General features: G+C 34.0%; 2 protein-coding genes and 1 long non-coding RNA gene across 12 annotated transcripts in view; 1 reads left to right on the forward strand and 2 right to left on the reverse strand.

Moving 5' to 3' along the window:
* The window catches only part of wupA (troponin wings up A), a 43,681-nt gene extending 28,180 nt beyond the window's left edge, over positions 1-15,501 (reverse strand). The window contains exons 1-5 of one of the 5 annotated variants that reach the window (XM_074143840.1): positions 15,357-15,501; positions 9,643-9,689; positions 7,351-7,479; positions 7,123-7,246; positions 5,148-5,248 (exon numbers count right to left, since the gene is read on the reverse strand). In XM_074143840.1, the coding sequence (XP_073999941.1) occupies positions 5,148-5,248; positions 7,123-7,246; positions 7,351-7,479; positions 9,643-9,657 (369 nt within the window). In that variant the 5' untranslated portion in view covers positions 9,658-9,689; positions 15,357-15,501. The remainder of the gene's footprint in view (positions 1-5,147; positions 5,249-7,122; positions 7,247-7,350; positions 7,480-9,642; positions 9,690-15,356) is intronic. The other 4 variants (XM_074143838.1, XM_074143837.1, XM_074143836.1 and 1 more) reach the window with 4 other exon arrangements.
* Positions 15,502-16,853: 1,352 nt separating this feature from the next.
* Positions 16,854-23,468, forward strand: LOC141462190 (uncharacterized). Its single transcript, XR_012463141.1, has 3 exons — positions 16,854-16,990; positions 18,394-22,542; positions 23,135-23,468. It is a non-coding gene; the product is annotated as an uncharacterized lncRNA (long non-coding RNA).
* Positions 23,469-24,822: 1,354 nt separating this feature from the next.
* Positions 24,823-26,827, reverse strand: part of kn (EBF transcription factor knot) — a 175,433-nt gene continuing 173,428 nt past the window's right edge. For 4 of the 6 annotated variants that reach the window (XM_074143831.1, XM_074143830.1, XM_074143829.1 and 1 more), the window contains exon 14: positions 24,823-25,097. In XM_074143831.1, coding sequence (XP_073999932.1) covers positions 24,991-25,097 — 107 coding nt within the window. In that variant the 3' untranslated portion in view covers positions 24,823-24,990. Of the gene's footprint in view, positions 25,098-26,528; positions 26,619-26,827 lie in introns of all 6 variants that reach the window. The other 2 variants (XR_012463139.1, XR_012463138.1) reach the window with 2 other exon arrangements.

The raw sequence follows: 26,827 nt of genomic DNA on the forward strand, positions 1-26,827 counted from the left end.
CGGAGAAATTTAATACTTGTATTAAGAAAAATAAGAATCTAAACTACACTACAAAAATTATATATAAAAAAAGAAGAAGAATAATCTACTTACAAAAAACAAAAAAAAAATACATCTACAGAAAATAACAGCCATCCATGTGACCAAAAATACGCTAAGATAAATATTAAATATCACACAATAATTGTGAATTGTTAAAAAAAAAAAAAGGGATTTTTTTTTTCCCCATATTTTAAAGGTTGGCCAGATTGTTGTTGGGGATTTTTGTTTACGAACTAAAAAAAAAAAAAAGGAAGGTTATAAACTTGGAAAAAGGTTTTGCGGAAGTTGGTGTTTTTTAGTTTTTCTTTTGTTTGTGTTGTTTGTATTTTGGATTTTTTTTTGTGTCCTAACCTCAAGATCCCTTCTCTCCACTTCGAATTCGATGTCAATTTTACTGCGCTCCAATTGGTCGATACGCTTATGATAGTCATGGCAGATTTTCTTGAGAGTCGCTATATTAGAAGCAGTTACAGGTGCTCTTTTAGCGTATTAAATATATATATATATATAAAATTTAGGTTGTTTTTGGTTTTCATTAATAATATTATTTTTAAAGTTATATGTAGTAAATATTTATATAAATATTAATGAAAATATTTGATAATTCATATACATTGGTTCGACAATATTTTTCTATCTCTTATAGGTTCATCAGAAGAAAAAAAGAACAAATTATATGGGCTACATGGACTAACAAGCAAAATTGGGCAAATTTGATTTTAAGCTGCCGTTCGTCCAGGAGTACAACTTGGCCAATTAGACGATTACCCGAACGGCATGACATCCGAAAGAAAACTACCTTTTACAGGACATTTTTAAACACTTTTATAAACATCGGCTGCAACAAACTTCTTTGAAATCACACCCTTATTTGCTTATTTTCACTACAAGAAAAACTGTTTGAAATGCCGCGCACTTACATAGCACAACAGTACACTGATGGCTCCAAGACGGAGCAGGGGGGTGGGAGCGGGAGTGTACGGGGTGAAGCCGAAATGTAGCTTTTCTGTTAGCCTAGGGAAACTAGCTACAGTTTTTCAGGCTGAGCTAGCTGTTAATTAGGTTCTACGCTACCGAGATTCATGGGCGAAGAATTATTGATTCTAAGGACGTAATTTTCTCGGATAGTCAGGTAAGCTCTTACAAGCTATTAGTTCCCTACCAGGTCAACTCAAGGCTGGTTCAGGGACTGGTCTGGGTGCCCTGAAGGAAATTACTGACCAAAATATGGTGTCTTTCTGGTCTGGGTATCTGGTCATTCAGGACATATGGGAAACGAAGCGGCAGATTTATTGGCCCGGGAAGACTCTGCCGGGACACTTCGTTGGCCCGGAGCCCTGTTTTGGGGGTGGTTCCAAAGTGTGTTTAGACTGCGACCTTTTAATTTATGGGTGCAGAGTAGGTCTCAGGAGTGGTGGCTTGCCACCACTGGGCAGAGACAGGCGAAGGAGTTTATAAAAAGGCTATTCGCCAAGGCTGACTGCAGAATTAGGCCTATTAACTGGCCACTGCAGACTTAGAAAACACATGCATCGCATGGGCCTGGCAGATGATAGCCTTTTGTAGGTTCTGTCAGGAGAAGGGGGAGGAGGAAACGGCACTGCACTGTGTTGTGTCAGTGTGAGGGGCTCGTCCTAGCTAAGGATGTTACTTCTCGGGGAGGAAAAACCAAGACCTGTGAGCTTTACTCAAGAGTCACTCTCCAGCATTAAGAGTCTTGATTAAAAGGATAGGTCTGGGAGGGTGAGCTTTAGAGTGAGGGGAGCCACAATAGATCCAAAGGGGTCGCAGTGGCGTAGGCCTTGAGTCCGGCCCTAGTCTAATCTAATCTACATAGCACAACACAAATAAAATGGTAAAAGTAATAGCCTAACCTTCATACTTTGGAGCTAAATATGATAATTTATCCATCTTCAAAGTCCCGGCCAAGGTAATTTGCTCTTAGCAGTAGACTATATAGAGAAACACTATGTCCAGGTTGAGAGAGGTGGACAATACAGAAAGATCCAGAAATTCCAAGAATGACAATAGAAAAGAATTGAATCAACTGGCATCCAGGGAATGGTTGTCCCGACATGCTGTTTTTCCCCCCCACTTTTTCTAGGAAAAACCATAAAATTTGTTCTTATATGAACATAAAAGAGTAAAGAAAATAATACTGTAATAAATCAATATGAACCATGGAGTATAGAAAACACTGAAATGGTTAAAAATTTAATAAATTATTAACATCATTACCTCAATAAAATATAGGTAAAATCCAGATTCATAAACTTTTTTAGCCTTGAATTTAGTCATTTTTAAAAAAAGAAAACAAAAAATTAAAATAAAACAGATACCGTAAACGATGTGTTTCTCACAAAATATAGACGCGATATAACCTGAACGGCTTCCACAAAAAGAAAAAACTGGAAGGTTACGTAAAGGTTGTACTAGTACAGTTGTAGTAGCTCGTACAGAGATATAAAAATTAAAAAATTAAAATAAAATAAAAAAATTAAACATTCAAAAGCCTTTGAAATTGTTGCATAACAAAAAAATATATGTTAAAACACCAAAAGTAAAAAAAATATGTATATATATATATAGTGCTACATTCTTTTAACGGAAAAAATAATTAAATTGAAATCATTATAGTAGTTACAACACTGATTTTTTTTAAATAAAAATATTATGTGTTTTCATCCCATGAAGTAGAAGTGTTGAAAGGAAATAAAAAAAAGCGTTTAAACAAAAAAAAAAGTTGCATTTTTTGGGGGGCAGGAATTATTAAAAAAAAATTATCGAATGAGGCGCCACACAAGTAAAAAATGCTGTTTGGTGAAAAAGTTACCACAGCCTCACCAATTATTATTATTTAGCTTTCATTAAGAAGAAGGCAAACATCATTTATCATAATTTTTACTTCATAATTTATACATGGGTAATTTATAACAAATAAACTTTAGAGACTTGTGTAGAAAATATATTTTAAGTAAGAAAAAAAAAAAATCGATTTTTTTAATTTATCGATTTTATCGATTTTAATTCAATCTACTTTACAATTGTAACAGAATTATAACTTCTTTATTTACTTCGTAACAAGGAAAAGTTTTAGGATGTTTAAGACGCATAGCTTTCTGATTTTAAACGGGATACTTTGAACGCTTTGCTATCGTACAGATTGGAGAAAGAATGGGAATTTTATTACTAATCGTATATAGGGCGTAAAAATGTGTAGATTCTGTGCGTAGTTCCACGTCGTGACCTTGTTTTTGCCCTACAGATGGATTACCATGCTATCATTTTTTTTTTTTTTAAAAAAATGTTCATAAGCCTAGTTTGAAACTAGGAATAGATGGGAAAGATAATCCCTGTTATCTTGGAACGAATCCTCCAATCATACTAACTGGCACGAAATGATTAACACTTACTGGGAAGTAATTTAAGTTAGACGACAACACGCTCACCAGCAATACTGCACAAAAGGGTTAAATGAACAAAAGGTTTAGATAAACGGGGGTCCTTTAGCTTTTTGAACGGAAAGTACTCCTGCAGAATCTATGGTCCAACATGCGATAAACTGAATTGGAGAAGTAGGGGGGGGGAAATCAGGAATTCTACACTCTCTGTTCACGGAGGATCCTGATATAGTGAAAAAGAATAAAAGCTTGGTAGACTATGATGGGGCCCAGGACATGTAGCTAGGTTCGAGTGAAGATTAGATTTCTAAGAAAGTGGTGGAAGGAAACACGCAAGGATCCAGGGGCGTAGGCAGACCTAAGCTGCGCTGGGAGGATAGTGTGGCCAAGGATGCTGCATCTATGTTAGGATTCCGAAACTGGAGGGCGGCTGCGTAGGAAAGAGACGTCTTGAGGAGGCCAAGACTCCACATGAGTTGTAGAAGCCTGTTAAGAAGAAGAAGAACAAAACGTTAAGATAAAAGGAGTCCTTTCGTTTTTTTTTGAACGGAAGGTACTCCTGCAGAATCTATGGTTCAACACGCGAAGGACCGAATTGGAGAAGTAGGAAAAAAAAAATCAGGAATTCTACACTCTCTGTTCACGGAGGATCCTGATATAGTGAAAATAATAAAAGCTGGATCCTGATAGGGCCCAGGACATGTAGCTAGGTTCGAGTGAAGATGAGATTCCTAGGAAGGTATTGGCAGGAAGATATCCAGGAGGGTAGGCAGACCAGGATAGCGGTGGCAAAGGATGCTGCTTCTATGTTAGGAAGGCGTCACGGTAGCCGACCGGGTTAAGAGGCGAGACCTGCAAAGCTAATATGCATTGTGGTACTGGGTACGATTCCCCAGGTCTAGGCCTTGGGATTTTATTTAATGGTTAAATGAGAAATAGTAAAGTACGTTTGCCTCCGTCCACGACACCTCTAATTGGTAGTTGGACGTAAAGCCCCGCCTGGAAAAAAATAGGCGATTACCTTACTTTACTTTACTTTTCTCCTATGTTAGGATTACCGCGCAAGTGGAGGGCGGTTGCGCAGGAAAGAGACGTCTTGAGGAGGCCAAGACTCTGCATGAGTTGTAGCGCTAGTTAAGAAGAAGAAGAAGAAGAAGAACAAAACGTTTAAAGAAATATTACCATTTATAATCACAACTGTTTATTAAGAAACAGTTGTCTGCCACGTAAGAATTGGTCTCTTGTTTTGTACTAAACTTTTATCAAATACAAGTATTTCTAAAAACTAATTATAAACTGATGTAGTTCTGCAATTCCTTGAAACAGGATTCTCATTCCCCCGGGCTCTGGGCTGAAAGAAGCTCTCAGGAAGAAAAACTCTAAGGAGCAGCAGCTGTATTGGGACCCGCGTTGGGACGCGCTACCCACTGAGCTAATCTCTTCCTTGGAGGCCTCTTGTACCTAAAATATCAGCCTAACAAGTTTCTAAAGATGTCTTCCATCGATTGTTATAAACTCACCCATTTATAAATTTTTATTTTTATTTTTAATCCAAATTTTAGTTTTATTAGAACATTTTTTATTTTTTAAATTATATTTAAAAAAAAAAAAAAAAAATTATTAATTTCATTTTTTAAATGTTTTTGGTTTATTTTGATTTTTCAATTTCGCATGTCTTTCTTTCATTTCCAAAGGAAATTCTACCTCAAAGTCTTTCTTTTTAACGACATATTCCAGATCGTATTTCTCATCTTCTAAACGGGCGATACGAGAGTGATAGTCTTTGGCGATTTTCTTCAGCTTCTCTGTTGGCACATGACGTATGACGTGTATTTCGAGATATATATATATATATTAGAATTTTTCAGTTTTATTTATTTGGATTTTTGTCTGTAATTGGTAATTTTATAAATATAAAATATTTTTTTTCTTTATATATGTTGTTTAGTATGGTAGGAACAGTTTACGAAAAATTAAAGAAAATATATGAATATATTTTCTGTCAAATTTTTCACTCAATCAGCTAATTCCCAACCTCGTAGATGGAGGAGGTTAAAACTCTTCTTTTAAGACTTTTAAATAACTCAGCTTAACAGTATGAAGAACTTCGCTACCTGTCCAAGATGGATTAAGCGCAAAAAAAGTGCTTCTGTGGACCAGCTAAGATGTGGGCAATTCATTGGATACCCAAGCATTCGCTCTTAATCGTGCAATCAATTGCTTTATCACAATACCAAACTGAATCCAGATAAAATCCATTATGATCCAAAGTAGTTGGAACAAGTGCGGGTTAATACCCGGGGGACATGGAAAGGAAGAAGTACCTTCAGCCTTCTGGTGTGCCCTTTGGCCTCAACTAAAGGGCATTTGTCGGTGAAAGGTTCTCAAGATATCCCCCCCACTAGTCAAAGACACAAATTGAAGCAAGGCTAAAAAACGAGAATCTAGCGAAAACAATTTAGGCCTCAGGTTTCTTCAATTGAGAATTAGCCATTTCTACAGGGTTCGTGGTAATATCAGCCTTGATGGATATACGTACTATTACTCTCACATCGAGAAAAGAAACAAAACAAAAAAACATAAAAAGAAGATCTTTAAAAAAACATCAGATTCGTGCCCAAAGATCAGGAACACCCGCCAGGGCCGGATTTACCTATAGGCTAACTAGGCTTCAGCCAAGGGCCTCAAGATCAAGAGGGGGGGGCCTACATTCAAATTACACTATTCTAAAAACAGTGAACACTAAAACACTGTTTTAAAGGAGAAATTCTACGCAAATGACTAATAAACAAACATAAAAATGTATTGGTTAAGATGAACGCGTTCGGCTCATTGGGTCTGTTCGTTTGTTTATATACTAAGTTGCACCATTGTTCATACGTTCACTGATTGCTATGGCAAATATTGGACGTGCCTTATGCTACTAAGTAAGCTCTGGTACAATGTTTCATCATGAAACTTGAAACAACATGTTTCATTTAACATACTGATATACGAGTATATCACAGTAGTGATGTATATTATTATCTCTCATGTAATTTACAAACTTAAAAATGGGAGGTGAAAGGGCCTCATAAGTGGAATAGCCTAGGGCCTCTTTTCATCTAAATCCGGCACTGAACACCCCAAACATTCTCTAGCCATCCACCTCGTCACATTGTCAATGGAAGTCGCAAACTGAAGCTGATATAGAAAAAAAATCTTGTTCAGAGATCTAAATAACAGCTGATTGAGAAAAAAATTATCTAAATCTACGGAAAAATAAGTTGAAGAATGATTCCCACATTGGTAACAACATATATAAATAAGTAATTCATAAATAAAAACAAAATTAAAAATGCAATTTCAAATATAGAAAATGTAAATAGATACGACATTTTTGTTTTGGAAATAAATACAAATAATTAGAAGTTTGGTCTAAGAAGCAACGTGTGAATTAGCTCGATCTGGCCAAATATTTCATTTCATTTTTTTTGTGTCTAAAAAAAGAAAATGTGACACGTCTTCTGTAAACCAATTTTAGATTAAAGGTATAGCTGTAGAAATAGATTTAGATACTATCAAAACAGATCAACATAGAATTGTAATAATCTATTTTTTCCAAAAATATGTATGTAGTAAATTAAAAATGTAACAAGTGATTTATGGTGAAGGTAAGGTAATGATGGCGAATACAGACCTTCATTGGCGTTGTCAACATCACAACAATGTCCACACCTCTCTTCAATGATCCTTCTCCTTTCAGCGGCTTTACGCTCCTGCTCCTTCTTCAGTTCTTCAGCGGCTTTCTTCCTCAGCAGAAGCTGTTGAGATCGAATAATGTTATCTTCATCATGAATACAACTAAATTGATTTACTTATATAAATATCGATTAATTTATTTAGTTTTTAAAAAATAAATACTTACACGAAGTTTCTTCTTCCTGTCTGGGGTCATGAAACCTTTCTTGGCCTTCTTAGCTTTGGAAGCTTCCTCCATGCGCTTGCGCACTTCGGCACGCTTCCTCTCAATCTCCGCCTGCTTTGCCTTCTTCGCCTAAAAAAATAAACAAAACATGGACTCTTATGTTGGCTACACTGCATTCAATTAGTGAACTATAATTTTTTTTTTTGGGGGGGGATTGGCTTTCGCCATACAGCCAGCATCATCTAGGTCAGCGGTTCCCAATCTTTCTTCAATAGTGTACCCCTTTACCTGATTGTTTCCTCAGTGTGTACCCCTAATATATACATACATATATATACACATATATAAAATAAATAATCGTATTCTTGATTTTACGTATTGTAACTTTAAATTAACAGCAAAACAATTTGAATATAATGTGTCTTGTAAAGAACATGTACATATGATATGTTCCTATTAAAAAAATCACATTTATGTATAGGTAAACATTTCAAACCAATAACTATTGCAGGGGTCGTAAATAGAAACAGCAAAACGTTAATAAAGGAGAAGTAAATTATATGCGGGCCATGTCTAATATATTATATTAGTCTAAACTAAAGCAGCATTTTTTCGCAATTTTTACATTTTCATGAAATCATTTGATAATTTTTGATATACAAATATATTTACTTTTAGAAAAAATACTGCAGTATCGAATGAGTACTTAATTCTTGTCAATTTATATGTTATTCAGTTTTATTACAATAATTTTGTAATTAAGTTGTAGGAATCATTTATTATATAATTTTTTTCTCATTAATAATATATCTGTATAATTTTTATATCTTCCGCCATATTAACTTTTTTTTTGCGTACCCCTAAACAATCTTTCGCGTACCCCAGGTTGGGAACCGCTGAACTAGGTGCTTACAAACCTTACTCGAACACATTCTCTCAATAAATTACATTCATCCTAATCACTGCAACTAGAAGCTATGTACAACTAAGTAAGCACGACCATTTCTACATCTATACATACGTATTTACACTATTCACTATATACATTATACACATGGGTAGGCCATTATCACTAGAATATCACTCACTCTCCATTCTTACTTATAAATACATTCGCTTCACACATTCATCCCTCTACTGTATACAACTATTTACATACAAACTTACAGCTAATGGATGGATCAGTACTCTATATTCCTGCCATCCTTATAGCTTAACCGAAATTAAAATCACCGTAATCCTTCTCTAATCATTTTCTTCCATTCATTCTAATCGGCAATAACTTTTAAATACATTCATATTTCTGTAGCTAGCTCTGCTACAGATTTAAGCACATAGATGTTGCTGGAAAATATAATGTCTTCGTAGCGAAAGGGTGCATCTAAATACCTGTATAAGTCGGGAAACTGTAATTGTACTAAAATCTAACCTCTTACCTACCATCTTCAGTAAACAAGTGAAAAAGTTAGAAGTATTTTGTTATTATTTTTAGATATCTGTACATTAATTCTGTCCAGATAATATCAACGTAATAAACATATCAGTTAGATAACTCTAAAAGAAGTTATAGTTGAAGGGGCGTGACCACACAGCTTAATTTAGACCCAAAACAAAATCAATATTTCACATAAAACAAAAACCTACTAAACCATAATGATCAAACGTTATGACCAAGTTTTTAAAAATGTCTCTTGGTGACAAAATGTTCTTTTGTTTGCAATTCCGTTTAATGTAATTCTTCCTACTCAGTGTTAAGGGATAGACTTGTATCCACAAACATAATAGAGGTGGTGTTCTGCAGAAATAGGATCACAGTTTCTCAGGAAAAAGTATTCGACTGAATAAAGAGAGAGAGAAAAAAGGATATTGAGACTTTTCGACGAAATGACTGTCGAAACAAATTTACCTGAAGTTTCGTCCTCTTCAGAGCTCTCTCTATCTCCGTCTTCTTTGGATACTTCACGTTTACCGGATGGTGTATCAAAATGTAAACGGAGAATAAATACAGAAATACCATTTTGGTGTGCAGTAAGATCGCCCTAATTGTTTATCACCAATATTGGTTATTACCACTAACAGTAATAAACCCCATTTGACCAGCAAATTAAGTAACCATAATAAATTAGACACTAGCCAAAAAAGAATATGTGTTTAATTCCCACAAAAAGTTAAGTTTGGTAAAGAATCTAAATAATTACAACCTTCGAGGAAGGTTATAAAGTTACAGTCGTTCATTTCGCGGCTTTGACGCACAGTTTAAGAAAGTTGAAATCAAAAAAAAACTTTAGTTACCTCTTCATCCGCCATTGTTGTGTGTTTTCCTTAACGGCTTACACTAACTGAAACAAAATAAAAGAAAAATTAATGGGATTATTAGTTAATGTAAAATAAAATATTTATGTGTTTATCCTGATGAAACATCATTTCATGTAATCTGTCGCTAATAAAAATGTCACTTGACAAAACAAGAAAATTAAACTACAATTATTAAGTAAAACATTTTCGAAAAATAAAAACTCGATTCATTGTAACCAACCTCCATTCTAATGGTGGTAACTTGGCCTCGCTAATTTTAGCCCCACACTATTAAGGTGCAGAAGAAATAGGAAAAATAATAGAAGATATAACACTACACGAAAATGATCCTAGTTCAAAAAAAAAAAAATTAACAGTAAGGGGTAAAAAAATTCAGTCAGCTTGTGACCGTGATTTAATATAAATTGACATTAACATGAAAAAAAAATAAGTAAGGACCGAAAAGGGGTTGGCAAGCGTGACAGTCAGCAGAAACGACTTTCAAGTATTTAATTCTCAACCCTTTAGAAGACAGTGATGAAGTTATTCTTTCTTCTTAATTATCTTTAATTGAATTTTCGTGTAAAACTATTTCAGGTAAATTTTGTAAATTAATGTGCTTGTAAAAACTCCAAAATATTTAAATAAGATCATAGGAGCCGTTTGCGAGAAAATCTTAAAATTCTATTCCCTGCGGGGGGGGGGGGAATTCAATTTCACATCGATTAATGCTATTCTTGTGGTTACACTGTACAATAATAGTACTTTTAGGAGGGGCCCCTAAAATTACCTCTCTCTCCCAAATCACATTCTTTTTTGGGGGGAAACGTTTCTAATAGAACTTATAGATCCATTATCGAGAAAATTTCCAAAAACTGATCCAGAAAAATGATAGTACGTACGTCCAGCTGACCGCTTCTGAACAAGAACTTATGGTGGCATTTGCTGATGGCGCCTGAGTTAAATTAACTTTGAACATGAGCTGATTTTTCGTTTTTGAGTGTTGCTTAGGGTTAATAAGGCAGACAAATGGACACGACATTTATATTTACTAATAATCAATTTCTTTCTTAGTGAAAACCAAAAATCGATTAATCTGTAATATCGATTGCAATCTAATATAAAGAGAAAGGGAAAATATTTTCCCTTTTTTATTTCCAATAAATAAGATATGAGTGTAATGTTAACAGTTGTGAAAAAAATATAAAGGAGGCCAAATTAGGTTTGGAGGCTAGGCAAGCAGCGAGATCTATTTTAGAGCAGACGTCACTGGTCGGGCATTTTTATTTCAGGACGGGCCCACTGCTCTGTCCCTCGTCGTGTACAGCCGTTATTATCTTACACATTTTATTTCATTAAAATATATGAAGATATGTACTTTTAGTTTTTCGCTTAATAAAATAATAAAGTTTAAAATTTATACAATACAATACTCGCAGGGCATAAATCCAAACTTTTACCCAACATAATACATTTTTTGCAAACAATCTAATAACCTTCACTGTAAAGATATTAAATTACACCTGCATGCATTCTTCAAAAAACAACACTGTATAGGCACAAATTTTTGATTATTAGGTAAAATGTTTACATTTTATGATCGTTAGGGCCATCTTCAAATCTTTATTTTTATTGTAAGCTGTAATTTTAAACTGCGATTTCATTTATTGCATTATTTTAAAAGAATTTTAGTAATATTTCTCTCCAAAGCACTTTGTCTTCACTTGGTTTTATAATTATTTGTTAAAAACTTAATTTAATAACAAGTTGAGTCTTAAAATTGAGAAACCATTTTGTTTATTAAGTAAAACTGGTAGTAACTTCTAAAATTGTATTATTTTGATACATTTTGAACTGAACTGTGAATTCTGGCTTAGAATACAATAATCTGGCTCATGCGACTGCCATTCTCGAGTTGTTGTTAAGACAGTTGCTTATAAATAAGTTGTACTCATGGCGAACATTGGAGGACGATCCAATCCAACATCAATGCGGAAGGGAGAGTGAAGAACTGTTCACTAAATCTAGTAAAAGTAAAAAAAAAGATGGACGAACGAACATAGAAGAGATTCATAATGGAGTGTAATAGCTAAGTCAAACACAAAACAGGTCGACCAGTTTGGTAATTTTAGGCATGCCTATCTATCTCGAGGAATGGGACAATAAAGTTCTGAAAGAACAATGTGCTTGGCGAATATTGTGTTTTGCGCACAGAAAATCCAGTACCAATGCCAAGCTGCATATCTTCTAAATTTGAATACGAGCCAATATACATAGGGGTATGGGTTCGAGTGCTGGTGCATTTTTTGCACTGATGTCTGCAAAAAAAGGGATTGTTGCGTCAATAATATTTTAGCGAAAGAGTAGATATGGCAAGATCTGGAACTAAAACCGTCAGAGAGAGAGAGGGACTCCGCATACATGGACAAAGAAAGAGTAATGACAAAGAAGCATCAAGTGTGCAGAATGGCCAACACATGGAAAGCCTAAAGCACTGCATGAAGCCGTTAGGATGCAGGCTCAAGATTGGTCTAGAGAGTCGCAGAGAGGCTGGGAAGGTCAAGAGAGAGAATAGTATGACTAAGACAATCCTAGGGGCAAAATGGGCAGAGGCATTGACTTCATGCCAAACGGAACTAACAGGAGCTAATAGAATAAGCTTCAACGGGGCAATCAAGCTAATTAGACATGCTGCCCAAAACGGATATCCCCGGCGAAAAACTGGCTTCGGCCATTTTGCCAGAATCGCGGGACTTCCTCTTTACGTCGTGACGTAAGAGGAAGTAATAGAGATCTATTCAGTACAGCAGAACTTTCTGTTGTCTCACTTTCTTCGAATTTGGTGCAGGCGGCAGGCTGCTCTACAAGCATCTCCTTTAACCTTGGATGCTGTAGATCGTTGCAACCATTTAGAAACTTCACTTAGGCAGTTCTAAGGGACAGAAGCTCTTCTCTAATCTCAAGTTCGGTACTTGGCATATCTCTAGCATTTCTTGAAAAAGAACAGGCACCTTGAGTTCTGTAATTGACCACTGGGATGTTCCTTTTAGACTGTTTCCAGACGAACTGGGAAACCAGGAGCGCTAGAAAAATCGTACGGGAAAGTACCCACATTTGTCGAATCAATCAAGGCGCGTTGATACTATATTTGTGACAATTTGTGCCCTCTCCTACTGCAACAATGACTTTAAATCAATTTTCTTGGAAAAACCAGAATCTGGAGCAAGAGACCTTAAACCCTTTCCGGTGGAAGCTCAGCATAGAATGTCTCAATACCCTCTTACCGGAAGTACGAAGATATATATAAAAAGATTACAAAATGACGAATTTTACCACTATTGGGTAATAAAGTATTTTACGCTTAATTTCCGTTCAAAACTCCCGCCAAATATTTTAGGTCTAACTTTTGGGGCAGCAGACTTCGAAACCAGTGATCTCCAGGGAAATATCTTGCATCCTGCTTCTTCATCTTGTGCATAGCTTGCAATGCCAGGCAAGTATGCTTTGTGGATAATGCTATCCTAACCTCTATTTGCGGATAATATTGCAAAACCGATACAATCTTGTAACAACCAACTGTAGACCTATCATAATAAATGGCGGATCAAAACTTTGAATCTACATGAATCAGCTGTAATCCATAAAACTAGGGCAGGTGTTGATAATCTTGAGTGCGGTGACGCGAATTACTAAGCTTTCCTGTTGCCCAAGTCTTTACGTGTTGTTCGATTCTCTCTCTAAATGTTGCGAGATATGCTAAGTGTGTACACAAGGCTGTATTGTTTGTTGCACCCTATTTGTTGTGTGTGTGGTTCAGGTCTTTGACTTTCATTAATAAGGAGAATTGTTTCCAATACTTAGTGGAATTTCTGCATTCGCAGTGCAAAAAGCTCTTTTTTACTTCCTCTTTACGTCGTGACGTAAGAGGAAGTACCGCGATTCTGGCAAAATGGCCAAATCCAGTTTTTCGCCGGAAATATCAGTTTTGGGCAGCAAGACTAATTAGCTTGATTGCCCCGTTAAAGCTTATTCCGTGCCGGAAGTTTTGGTAAATGAAGACGAGTTTTTCAAGTCTTGTACAGAACTAAGCAGAATAAAAATACAGAATTCAAGTTCCGCCTAGAAACATCTTCATCAACAACAAAAAGGGCACGAGTTTAGACAAAGCGTTTTATCTTGAAAGGCTGATTGGCATGGAATCTCCCAACAAGATTGGTAATCGACGCTAGAAACTAGAAACTCAAAACCTAACTTCCAAGAATTTTATACCCCCCTCCACCAATACCAATTTGGCCACATTAAAACTACGAGGTTCCAAGTAAACGCATTAAAAATCCTTTACTACAATCCTTACAGTTCGGGAACTCCATAATCGTATGTTCTGTACATCGATTTTTCACTTTCCATAACATGTTTTAAATCTATGGCTGTGATAAAACGTCATTACAGCATCATTAAAGAAAATGTAAAATTGTAGGAAGATAATAATGATTATCAGGAAAGCATTTGAGGCTCGAGAGTACCAACGCTAGGAAATAGCTTTCTAATCTTGGAATTGTTGAAAAACAGCTGGGAAAAGTCGCTCTGTGTAAGAGAGACACTTCCCTCTAAAGACTCATTTCTGTTTAAAGTACGTTTTTACAAATTTTACATGTTTGAAATTCAGAATTTGAACAAAATTTGTCACATTCGACCTTGAAGGTACTGGAGAAGAATGAATTGTATGAATTAGTACAATACCAAACTGGATTTTAGTTTTCACGATTCTAACTGGAAAAAGTCGCTAAACTGGAAAATACTAAATATGTAAGGGTTGGAATCAGTTTTCCTTCAATAAAGGTTTTGTGAAAATTTTATTTTAATAGAGTACAAATACTAAATGAAATCTTTAGAGGCGAGAGGCTGTAAAGCTAAGATGTATTGTTGGTTAGTGGGTTCGATTCCCCCGGTTTTAGGCCTTGGATTTTATTTAATTGGTTAATATGAGAAATTTAGTAGTAAAGTATGTTTGCTAGTCGTCTTCGTGCATGACACCTAATTTGGTAGTTGGACGTAAAGCCGGCCTGAAAAAAATAGGCAATTACTTTACTTTTTTTACTAATGAAATCCTTTCCCTATGATTGAAAAAAAATAATTATTCCGTAAAAAGTAATTTTTAGAGTATTCACGAGCGGTAGTTCGACTGAATCCATTTTTAAATTTCTCACCTTATGAAATTAAAGGTAACCTTATATACAGCAAAAGTTTTGTTGTTTTACAGCTGTATGAGCGTTTGCAAAAATTTGTCTTTTTTGGATTTAATATTTTTGCAAGAAATATAAAATTAAACTAATTAGCCTTGATAAATTTGTTTAAAAGAAAAATTCAGTAAAATTAAAAGTACAGAAATAGAACAATAATAGAAATCGGAGCTGGTGAATGTAGGGCTGCCAACTTAATTTCAATACAGACTATTTTTAGATCGGTCTATATTAAGTTTTAGAATAAGCTAATTTTTTTTTTGTAATAATAGAATATTAATAGTATTGTGTAATGCAATATATAATGCGTTTAATTTTAATATATTTTATGCATTATAATAGGCTTTTAAAAAAAACATGATAGCCTAAAAGCGAGTATAAAATTTTAAATAAATATTATTTTTTTTTTACAAGAAATTAATCTATTCTGTTTTTAAGATTATTTTTGTTAAAATAATTATTTTTACTTACCTTTATATTACAGAAAAAAAGAACCTGAAGAAGGAGAGAGGTATTTGTTGGCGAGATGAATCTGTGAGATGAGCACAGTTCACTGAGACACAAGAAATGCCAGCTAAAATGCTGGTTGATATCCAAGACGAACCGTGATTGGCCGAAGCGGATCACGTGGTCCTGTACACAAGAGTGGGGAGCATATACTACCAAACAGCCGGGGGACAAGTAATCCCAAATTTACCAAAAAACCTTCACTAATACATAAAACAATAATTTCTATTATGATGTAAAAATATACTACTACATAGTAAATACACGTAACTATAAAACTAGCCTCTTATGCCTTGCTATGTATTCTTCAGTTAACATCTCCCACTTAATAATATTTTAGTAGAAAAACCTCTCCACAACTTACTAGTGTAGAAATGAAATTATAACTCCACCCCAATTGGAAACTCTATTTCTGTATTACGCTCGTGGAAGTGGGTCGCCAGTTGTAGCTCGCTACTGAGTGGAACTGTTCAGTATCACTTAAAAAACATTGTTGACAACTATTAACAATTATACAGGGTGTATACGGAGGAGTGGTCGCGAAACTTCGGGTGGTGATTCAGCAGCTCAAATGCAACAAAAAATATTTTCTTCACTTTGGCCCGATTCTAAATAGTGTCCAAGATATTTGCATTTTTTTTTTATCTTTTCCGTCGATATTCGCGTTTTTCGCACCATAAAAACGGCCAGAACTTTTCTATCCTTTATCCTACAACAAATCTGATTATTCCAAACGAAAGAGCATTAAATTTCCTATAAATTTGCTCAATACAAAGACATTATTTAATAAAACGGAAGTAAAAAAATAAAGTAGCAATAAAACACAGAAGTGAAAAAGTACAATAGGCAGGTGTCCAGTTAAAATTGCTACAAAAATTGTTCGAACTATTCAAACAAGGAAGTGGGAAAGAATTGAGGCAAATTTTTTATTTTTTACTTCCGTTTTATTAAATAATGATTGTTAAAAACTAAAATGGTTACTTTTCTTTTTGTTCCTTCTCCAAAAATTGACATTTGAGTAAATTAGTAGTGAAAAATAGGTGACGCTAAGTCCCAGTTTTCTGCATTTACACCCCTCTGTTCGGGGTAGGGTTTTATTAAAAAGCAAAAAAAATCCATATGGTCTTGAAGCTCAATAAATGCGCGCAACTTTTTCTGAAAATATGTGACTCCTTGATTCATTAATCATTGAATAAATACAGTTGAAAATTTTAACAAAAATCATCGGGAACGAATTTTTTAGGCATTCAAGTAAAAATTTCATTGTTTATAAGAAACATTTTGAGGCTCTGTATTGAACAGATTTAAAGGAAATTTAATGCTCTTTCCTTTGGAATAAGCAGATTTGTTTTAGGATAAAGGATAGAAAAGTTACGGCCGTTTTCATGGTGCGAAAAACGCTAATATCGACGGAAAAGTTAAAAATGCAAATATCTTGGACACTATTGAGAATCGGGCCAAAGTGAAGAGAATATTTTTTGTGGCATTTGAGCTGCTGAATCACCTCCCGAAGTTTCGGACCTCTCCTCCGCATACACCCTGTATAATTATTAGGAAATTTTTACTAAACTTTCTTATGAGGAATTACAAAAGGCAAGGTAAAAACTAACCTTTTTTGGCAATGACTGACAAAGGGGTTTTTAGTACAAAAACTATGGCGTTGATATTTCCCAAAGTTTTTCTCATATTTAAACGCCCCCTCCAATAATCTTGCTTAAATAAGAGAAGAATTTAAAGATTAAATTCAAAAACTAAAAATATACTCAGCTCGCTTAATCGTGTTATATTTCGTTCATCATTCATTTTTTTTCCAATTGATTTCCAATCGGAGGTCACTTTACAATACAGCAAAGTCTCTCATTGAAAAAAAAAAAAAAATTAGAATTGGCAACACTGACCCTAAATAGTCACACAATCATTCCCCCCCCCCAAAAAAAACATTTAGTTTCAATTCGAAAAACTGCCAATTGTTGGCAAAATTGCCAACAGTAAAGATATTTTAAAAACAAAAATCTTAAAACTATTTCCCAGATATGCGAGTATGCTAAAAAAAAAATAAAGTTTACAAGCCTGAAGTGTAAATTTCATGAAGGTTATTTTTAACCAGGTTACTATTTTTAGAACTCCACCATTCTGCAAATATCGTACGGCTCTCGTATGTATAGTAGTTAATACTAAGTAATATTAGTTTATTAGTAGTATTATTAAAATTATTACTATAATTTTGGTTCTAAGTTAACATATGGACCGTTTATTTTGAAAGTGATGTAAGGTCCATTTTCTCTTGTTTCGTGAAAATTTAAAGTTAACATATCTGTTAATTATAAAATTTAGACTAATTATATGAAGTGTGGCAATGTTTCTACTGTTTATAGTTTATTTTACTAAACTGATGTACACTTACGGGCTGCAAATGGACTTTCAAAATTAGACAATTGTAAAAATCGTTTAATTTCAATTTTGAAAAATCAAATAATATATATTTTCAAATAATAATATACTAATATATAATAATATTTCATATTAATAAATAATAATATACTTCATATTAATCCAATTTTGTTTACAAATAATAATGATTTTAGACGCTAATTACATTGTTAAAATTACAAGATATTGATAGTATTTACTATAAAACAAATGTAAAACAGCAGGCTACTGATGGGCAACCATCTGCTAAGCCACCTACCTCTGTCAATTGGACTTACACCACTTTCATAACCAATGATTCTGCAATTTCATTTACCGACCAATTTTAAATTCTACAAAACATGGGAATTTTTTAAGAAATTAAACACGGACTAGTTATAAATAAAATGAAGCATGAATTACGTGATATCTCATTTTTTTTTCAAAAATGGAATTACACCACTTTCAAAATAAACGGTCCATTTACTTAATTGCTGTAAAACTAAAACATCATCCTTTACAACTCAAAAATATGAACATCCAACTGATAAAAATTTCATTATAGTGATACGAAGATGTAATAATATCGTAGGAATGATGATGTGGAGATGATGACAAGAGAAGAAGAAATAATCGTGCATATCCTAGGAGCAAGAGGCGGGGACAATAATGCTGCAGGGTCGTAAAAGTATTGGAAGCACGTGCACCTTCAGGTAGAAGATATTGATAAAGCCCAGGTAAATAAGCTGAAGCTGTAAAAAAAAAAAGAAGAACATCATACAAAGATGAGGTCGAGATGATGGGCTTCAAAAATGAGAGAATTAGATCCACCGACTACAAGACATTTGAAGTGAATTGGGAGACGGCTCTAAAAAATGTCGTGCCTTTAGCGACGACCTGGCCATGCCACGAATAGCCAAGGTTACGATGATGGGTACACACTGAAAATATAAGCGAACGTAATACAGCTTCGTGTAGTTGGGATAACAGCCGCCAGGGGAGCTTTAAAGCAGGTAGTAGGTCTCACGTGCACACTTCCGGCTGACTGGTGAAATGATTAGCTCTATGGGCCTTACATCCGGCAGTACGCCAATAAATATTATTCGATTCTCAACAATCTATTCTTGAGACTAAAGACATGGAGAAAATCCACCTACCACTCTCTAAATTGCAGGAAAAATGTGGACAATTTCAACTTAAAAAAGTAACCAAAAAACTGCTATTGAGAGCTCAATACTAGAAGATCGATAACTAGTCGATAATGAAATAAATTATTATTTAAAAGCAAAATGATTGTTTACAAATCACATCCAAAACTTGACTTGAAAAATCATTTTACTAATTTAGAATTATAAAACATTCATCGAATGAAAATATACCAACCAATTTTTGTTAGGAATCAATTTAATACGTCAGTGAATCTTACAACATCGACCGTTAGAGTGAACACGTCTAGAGGTTCAGTAGGTGCTGCTATCTATTAGCTGTTTTCTGAAATACTTTAGTTTTATGTAGTGGTTTAGAGGTGCTGCTATTTTTAATGCTTGTTTTTCATTTTAACTTCATTTGATGGATAGTTTTGCAGGTATACTTCCATTTCACTCTGAAAATCATCATTATTCAATGAAACAAAAGTGTTTATAATAGTTGAATCTTAAATTAAAAAAACGTTCTATTCAATTTAGGACACCTAGCTTCTCAACAGTGTTCTTTAAATTCAAGTTCCGAGAACGATCTCACCACAGGAGTCAGAATGAATAAAAACAATTCCTTAAATGATTAAGTAAAATTTTTGTCGGGAATTCTACTTTCAAAACCCTTCTCCTTAAGGAAATAAACCCTAAATCCACCACCTTTGTAGTTTACTACAGCTAAGGATCACATTGTAGTAATGATAACTGACTGGATGCAGTATGGTAAGCTTCATTGTGACATAAAAATACAGATGTTAAGATCATCTGAAGATAACATGCCAATATTTATTCCTAATTTCCCAAGTTTTCTCACGGTCCAAGTGCCTTTGATGTCCCACCCATATGTACGTTCTCAAGTTGTACACACAACCATCCTAGCGCTCTTTGTATCTTCCATTTTGTAATTCGAGCTAGCTGTAGTAAAGTTATCAACCCTTTGTAACCCTTTTAGTCAGGACTCCCGGCTTATCATTACGATTATATCTCAATTATGAATCCCTGAGTAATGCAATCTTCTAACCTACAACACATTTTAAGGAAATAAGATGGATGATTTGTCGAGATGTTTCCTTTTCAACTCGGGAATGTTTCAACACATTTACACCTCATCTTTCTTACATGAGTAGTCGGACTGGTACAGTACAATAAATTGGCACTTTATACAGGAAAGCTTTGCCATCTTATACCAAAAATGCTCATAAATTGAAATTGTACTCAGAAATTATTTAGAACAAAAGTTGTATAGTATATACCAGGAGTGGCCAACAAGCCGATCGCGAGGGCAGTTTTAGTCGATCGTCGATCGCTCGCCATCGTTTCACCAAATGTAGCGAATATATCTATTCTTGTTTCGGATCTACATACCTATGCGAATCAGCATTTTCATACTCGAAGCTAATGAAGACTAAACAATGGTCTGTCCTGACTGATTCCCATGCTGAAGACTCTTTATTATTATCTTTGTCAGGATATACACCTAATTATTAACACCTTCCTTGGTTAGCGAGACATTCAAACTCAGTCTTCCCATTAATGTTAAGGCAACAAAGTAAATTCTAAATCTGTCTTCAGCTACTTTCAATAAAATCTATTTAGAAAAAGTGTGGGAAAATCGAATATTTTAGGTGCCGCATGCTGCGGAATGCTGCTATCAAAAGTTGGGTGTGGAAATCTATTTTCTTTATGAGCCTACATCTCGAAAACTTAATAAGTGATTTAAAAAATAATATATTTTACCTATCTAGCCATAGCTCGCTGCAATGCACCTTATACTGAAACACAGTGTATAAACATAGTATGCATTTCACACCCCTTCTTCCCCCTTAGACTGCGCCTAAGGCAGCAAGTCGATCGTGACACACTTTTTAAAGATAAAAAGTAGATCTTATTTACAGAAAAGTTGGCCACCACGGTATAATCAACAATGAATAAAATGTAATATATAATGTTTACCATTACAAGTGCAATGAGTACGTTTAGATTTAAGATAAAAATCAAAGCCATTTTTGGAAAAAAAATCCATTAATGTAACAAACACTTCCATGGATTGCTTTTGGCCACAACCTTACTAAGGTACTGACAGCATCTACACGAAAACATGGCCAACTGTAAAAAACAGCACCTTTTTCTTTGTTCAGGAAGCCATAATACGAGCATTTCCGTTGAAAAATGGTCCAAAACTGGCCGAATGCAATGCTTCCTTTAATGAAAGGGTATGAAATAATAAAAATCTCATGGTCTTCTAATAAAAACTTACATACATACGTCATGAATATCTCAGCAGATGTCTAAGTTCAACTGACCATGCAATCGCCCAATGGCGTAAACGTTGTCTGCATCTTAAAATGTAAATTTACCATTCAAATGTCTGTCTACCCCTAGTGAAGAGTGAAGCTAAAAATATTAGTTATGTTAATAATATTCATAAAAACACGGATTGAACTTTTAATATTGTATTTTTTGCTTCCACATTTTATGTATTTAATAATTCAAAAAATTTTCACAAATGGCATACGTGTTTTTATTTACTAAAAGTATGAGGGTTGCACACTTTGTTGGAAGAACTGGAAGGCCTAATACTTTACGAATTAGTCAATTAGGGGGAAAAGGGACAACAGGTTGTCGACTAGCAGTCGGTCGTACAAATTAAGGTGGCCGCCGCACATGGTTTTTGTATGAATGTAGAAGAAGCGCAGAGGGATTTATGAGAGGGGAAGGAAGTGGTCACGTGACCTTGTATGTATGGTACACGTGTTCTGGCCACGTGTATCATCCACCAGGGAGGATGATTTTGGAATACATGCTAGGCCACTTACCGATTCCTTACTTGTCCTATACTATAGTCTTTGCTGGCTTAGTCGTCATCGTTGGGGCGAATTTCCAGTAGCGTTATGGTACAATCTCTTTGTGTTATTGTTAGTTGGCCTGAGTTATACGCGGACACATTGAACACTTGCCAGATGGCGTTGATGTTTGACAGATAGAAACTTATGCCGCTGTCTGTGCGAACAGTAGAATCGTCTTTCTTATCTCAAATTAACTGCATGGATTCACAGCTGATGATGTTACATCACTAACGCCCTATAAACATTTATAAATTATATATAAATAAAGAAATATGGCAATACTTCTTTTTTAAATGGAAACTAGAAGATAAACACAAATCTTAGACGAAAATGCTAAAGGTTAGGTAGGTTTAATGAATTTAGAATTTTTAATTAATTGCAGCTTTAGCTGAGTAAAAAATTAAAATTGTTAAAATACTTAGATATATTAAGTTTTTATAATTTTGTTTTGTATAATGTTGTTTATTGTACTTACCATTGTTTTCTTAACTAGCACTGTACCTAATCTTGATGTTGATTTGTTCCACATTACCGTAATATTTGTACGTTAAATATTATTTTTCTGCAATTTATTGCATTTTTTGAAGATTTCAGATTATTTTTCCAAGAAATATAAACACCACAAACTTGGTTAGTTGAACCACCAAGTGGGAAGGCTTCTCTCAGGTTATGAAGGTGTCTAAAATTTCTAATTTAAATAAGGTATTGACAATTATAAATGTTATTTATTAAACTGAATTTAACGATAAATTTGTAATTATTATTCAATAAATCAATTTCTTTTAAATGTATGCTTCTGTGATGATTAGAACTTTTTAAACTTGTTTCTAGAATTTATCCCTTGTACAGGAGGCCCCCCCTACATCTAGCTTAAAGCTATCAGCTTCTGTCAACCTATAGGTATCTGCTCTCACCTTCGCGTACATTCTTCTTTGTACACGGAATCTTTTTGTCGGTCCTCCACTCTTTGCAATTACCTAAACCGTCGCTAAGGATTCTGGTTCTTAGAATTATTCTGTAGAAGATTCCATCACAGATATAATTCATGTCTTATGTAAACAGGATGAGTTATTGTAAAACCCGTGATTCTAAAGAAGAAGAGTTTTAATTTCTTTCCTTAGATATACATATGTAGGTTATCCTCTTCAGCAGTTTAAGCAATGACGGCTTATCGTATCGCAAGCTTTTGCTTTATATACCAGCTACTATTTCCTATATACCCTAGTAAAGAAGACTTCTCATTGATCCAGTTATAAAACAATGTATCGTAAACCTTCACAAACATTTTTTGCAGCTACTTGATCAAAGAAACAAAAGTAATTGTCCATAGGAAAGTTTGCGCAATGATAGACGGCCATGTTGGCGCTGAGGCGGAGTTTCACGCTTGCGCTGAACGCAATGCCAAGAACACAGCGTGTTGCAGTCACTCTGAATAGAGCGAAAATGCAATCTCTTTTCTGTATTGAATATAAAGCGAAGATAACCACTTAAGAGGTTTCAATAAAAATAAACAAACTTCAGCCAGTTCACAAATACATTTTTTTTTGTTTATTTACTAACAATAAATGATTTTTTAAAATTATTTATATAGATTTTATTTATTTTTATATAATATATACAAATTCTATATAATACAATAAGATAGGCATCCACTTTTTAGCCTTCCTTTTTATTTAAAAAGATATGTATTTTTTTTTTTTTTGTAAATTTTGCATTCATCAAAATATATTTACAATTTTTCTGCTTGAAACTGGACAAGTGTCTTTTTCAATTTTCTAAATATTTCTTGTTCTTATAATTGTGAATTCATTTTATTGATAAAATCGATCTTCAATACATCGAACAATTGCCCTACTATCGTATTTACAAAAAACTTTCACAGATAAATGAAGATTTTTAAAAAATAAAAAGAACAGTAGAATAAATAATATAACAAAAATTCAACAAAGTTTAAAAATGAAAACAATAAAAAATAAAAATATTTTTTTAGGACGAAGAATTGTTGAATCATAAAAGAAGTTTTTTTGTTTTTAAACTTAGTATCTCAGTTAAGATTTCTTGAAATTTTGCAAATGCCACCATTATTAAATAAAAATCTCAAAATTCAAGACCCACTAAATCAAATACGGCCATTATATTACACAAGAAAGAGGAGTGTGTGATTGAATAATGTTGGCTAATACACGTATACTCTCAATGCTGGTTTACACTTTACAACCTCCTCACCTAAGGTGGACCACAAGATGGGTAAGAAGATAAGACTATAAGATGATAGAATTTTTCATAAGGCGCAGATTTTTTTAGGATTAAATTTTTCAAAAAAACCAAAATTTAGATTAAAAAAAATCTCTGCTTTTCTAGAACCTTAATAGTTTTCGCTGAAATTCAAAGTTAACCTATATTTTGCAAATAAAGATACGGAGATTCAGTTCAGAATAAGTTGTATTAATGAAATATTTTCAATAATTTTGGGCATTTTTTTTTTTCCTTTTTATTTAAATCCAACATCACCCTATCTTTGTTATTTATCATTAAATATGGCACTTTTTCTATAAATTTTATTTAAATATGTATAAAATTAATACTTGAATATGGTTTCTTTGTATACCTTTTTTATTTTGTAGCTACAAACTAGATTTTTTTATATTTTTTTTCTCATTGTAGTAGAAAATAATTTAAATTTAAAGATTTTGTTGGTTTTGTTCTTAAAGAAAAACAAAGAAAATTCTAAGTTCTACTTTTTCTTTAATATCTTTTCTTGTAATTTTAATTTTTAATTATGTTCGTTGTAATTTCAGTGTCAACTCTTCTGTATTAAGAATTCATTTGTACTTTTCTCATTTTAAAATTTTCAAAAAAAATTCATTTTCAATTTTTAATAAAAATTTTCCACACTGAAAGTATATTTTTTGTTCATTGACTAGAAAACATTATTTTATTTTTCGCTTCTTTTTACAAGAAAATCATTTTGAAAGATATATATATATATATTTTAAGTTTATTGTTTACACTGTACAACTTTATATTTAATTTTATTCATTTTTTTTTTAAATATTATACTTATTTTACAATAAAATATATATATATATAAAGATCTGATGGAAACGCCATTAAGAGCAGTTCCTAGAGAATGGCTAGTTGTATGCAGATCTATTTGGAGGTAGGTCCAACCAACGGACTGTACGCCTGGGAGTTGCAATTTGGCAACCCAAATGGATTCATTGTGGCGAATGGGGACGACACCAGACTTCCAACTCCTGTGGGCGAAAAAAAGAGCAAATAAATATTTTGAAAAATAAAATATTAAAACATATCTTTATAATATTATTATATCCAATTTAAGGACACAGAATTCAGATTAGAGGCAATTTTTCTGTAAATTGGTGTAAGAAAAATTTTTTTTTCACAGTTGGCCTGAATATTGGTGTGAACACTGACAAGGCTGTTGCTGTAGTTACCGATTATAAGGAGATTGTCGTTAACAAATTTAGCATTTTTATAAATGTTAGATGGTATTTTGAGCGAAATGAATCGTTCCGTACGATCTCTACTTAAAAAAAATCAATTCCTTACGAAAAGAATTAGGAAAAAGAAAGCGACAGGTTTTCATCAAGGTAGACCACATACCACATCCATTGTTGGTTTAATTTTAGTTCTTTTACTGTTAGGACATCGGAGATAATACGAGGGTCATTCAATAAGTAACGAGAAAAATTATTATTGCTCAACGGTGATACGCCTATTGTCCCGAATTAACGCGTCAATCCGAGATTCGAGAGAGGAAGTCCCAACTTCGATCGATCCTCCACTGCGTGGCTCGTCAGAAACTTTTGTTCGGCCACTTTGAAACTGTTCTACCCATTTGTAAACGTTCGAACGATTCAAACAATTGTCTCCGTACACTTTTAACATTCTTTTGTGGATTTTACTACCTTTCTCACCTTCCGCGACTAAAAATCTGATCACGGCACGTTGTTCTTCCACGGTGCAATTCTCGAGCGGACTCGCCATCATTAACTGAGTAAATTTGAGGTTATGTTTACAAAATATAATTGAACAGCTGATCAGATGTCATCGCAAGGTTGCCAACTTTATGTCCTGAAAGTTTCATACGGATCAATTTAGCTGTTTTTGAGCAGTAGTAATTTGTCTCGTTACTTATTGAATGACCCTCGTAACATACAGAAAGGGTTTCTGAGCTTCGGTAGGGGAAGCTTTGGGTCAGGGAAAGGATTTAGGAGTGATTCTAAGTCTCAATTGTGGTTTCAAATGCTTTGTGGCTTAATCCAGTAAGTAGGATTTTTTTTTGCAACTCGAGGGAAGTCCCGATCAGAATTTATTTGCAAATTGACAATCGACCATTTTTGAAATCGATTAAGTAAACTAATAGAACTTGATATCAATATGTTAGTGCCATAAATAGGCAGTAACCAGTAAAATCAAGGTTTTAAGCGGAAAAGAACACCTGACGTTTTCCCCCGGAAACACTCTTCGCCAATTGGCCGAGGACAGCATCCTGTACGGGCAGGAACTAGCCTTCTCCGAGAGGAAGTTAGGAAAATAATTCTTTGTTACTTTTGTCACACCTCAAATTCAATTTCACAATTAATTTGAAATAATTTTTTATTTTATTTTCCGTGTGTGTGTAAAATTTATTTTTATAGACGGATCAATGGCGTTAGGCTTACCTCTAAAATGCGTTTTCAGTAATATTTAGGCTTGACAGAAGTACTGCTTGGTAGTCTAGAGGGTGGTAAAATTCAGGTAGCTCCTATGCCCTAAGAACCAATAAGGTATAATGTACGGTTCTCCTAACAAACTATGTTTATATTATATTATGGGCAACCTCCCCTCTAACATTTATTGCATCTTACTATAAAATTACAGATCAATACCATCGAAATAGTAATGTTGAATTACAAAAATATTTTTGCCCACCATTCCAAGTCTAAAGAAATTCGGGTCACTGGTTTCTCCTTAGGTTTCT

The sequence above is a fragment of the Rhodnius prolixus genome, unplaced genomic scaffold (assembly GCF_049639745.1).
Source record: "Rhodnius prolixus isolate KJV_2025 unplaced genomic scaffold, Rpr scaffold_18, whole genome shotgun sequence".
Taxonomy (NCBI): Eukaryota; Metazoa; Arthropoda; class Insecta; order Hemiptera; family Reduviidae; genus Rhodnius; species Rhodnius prolixus.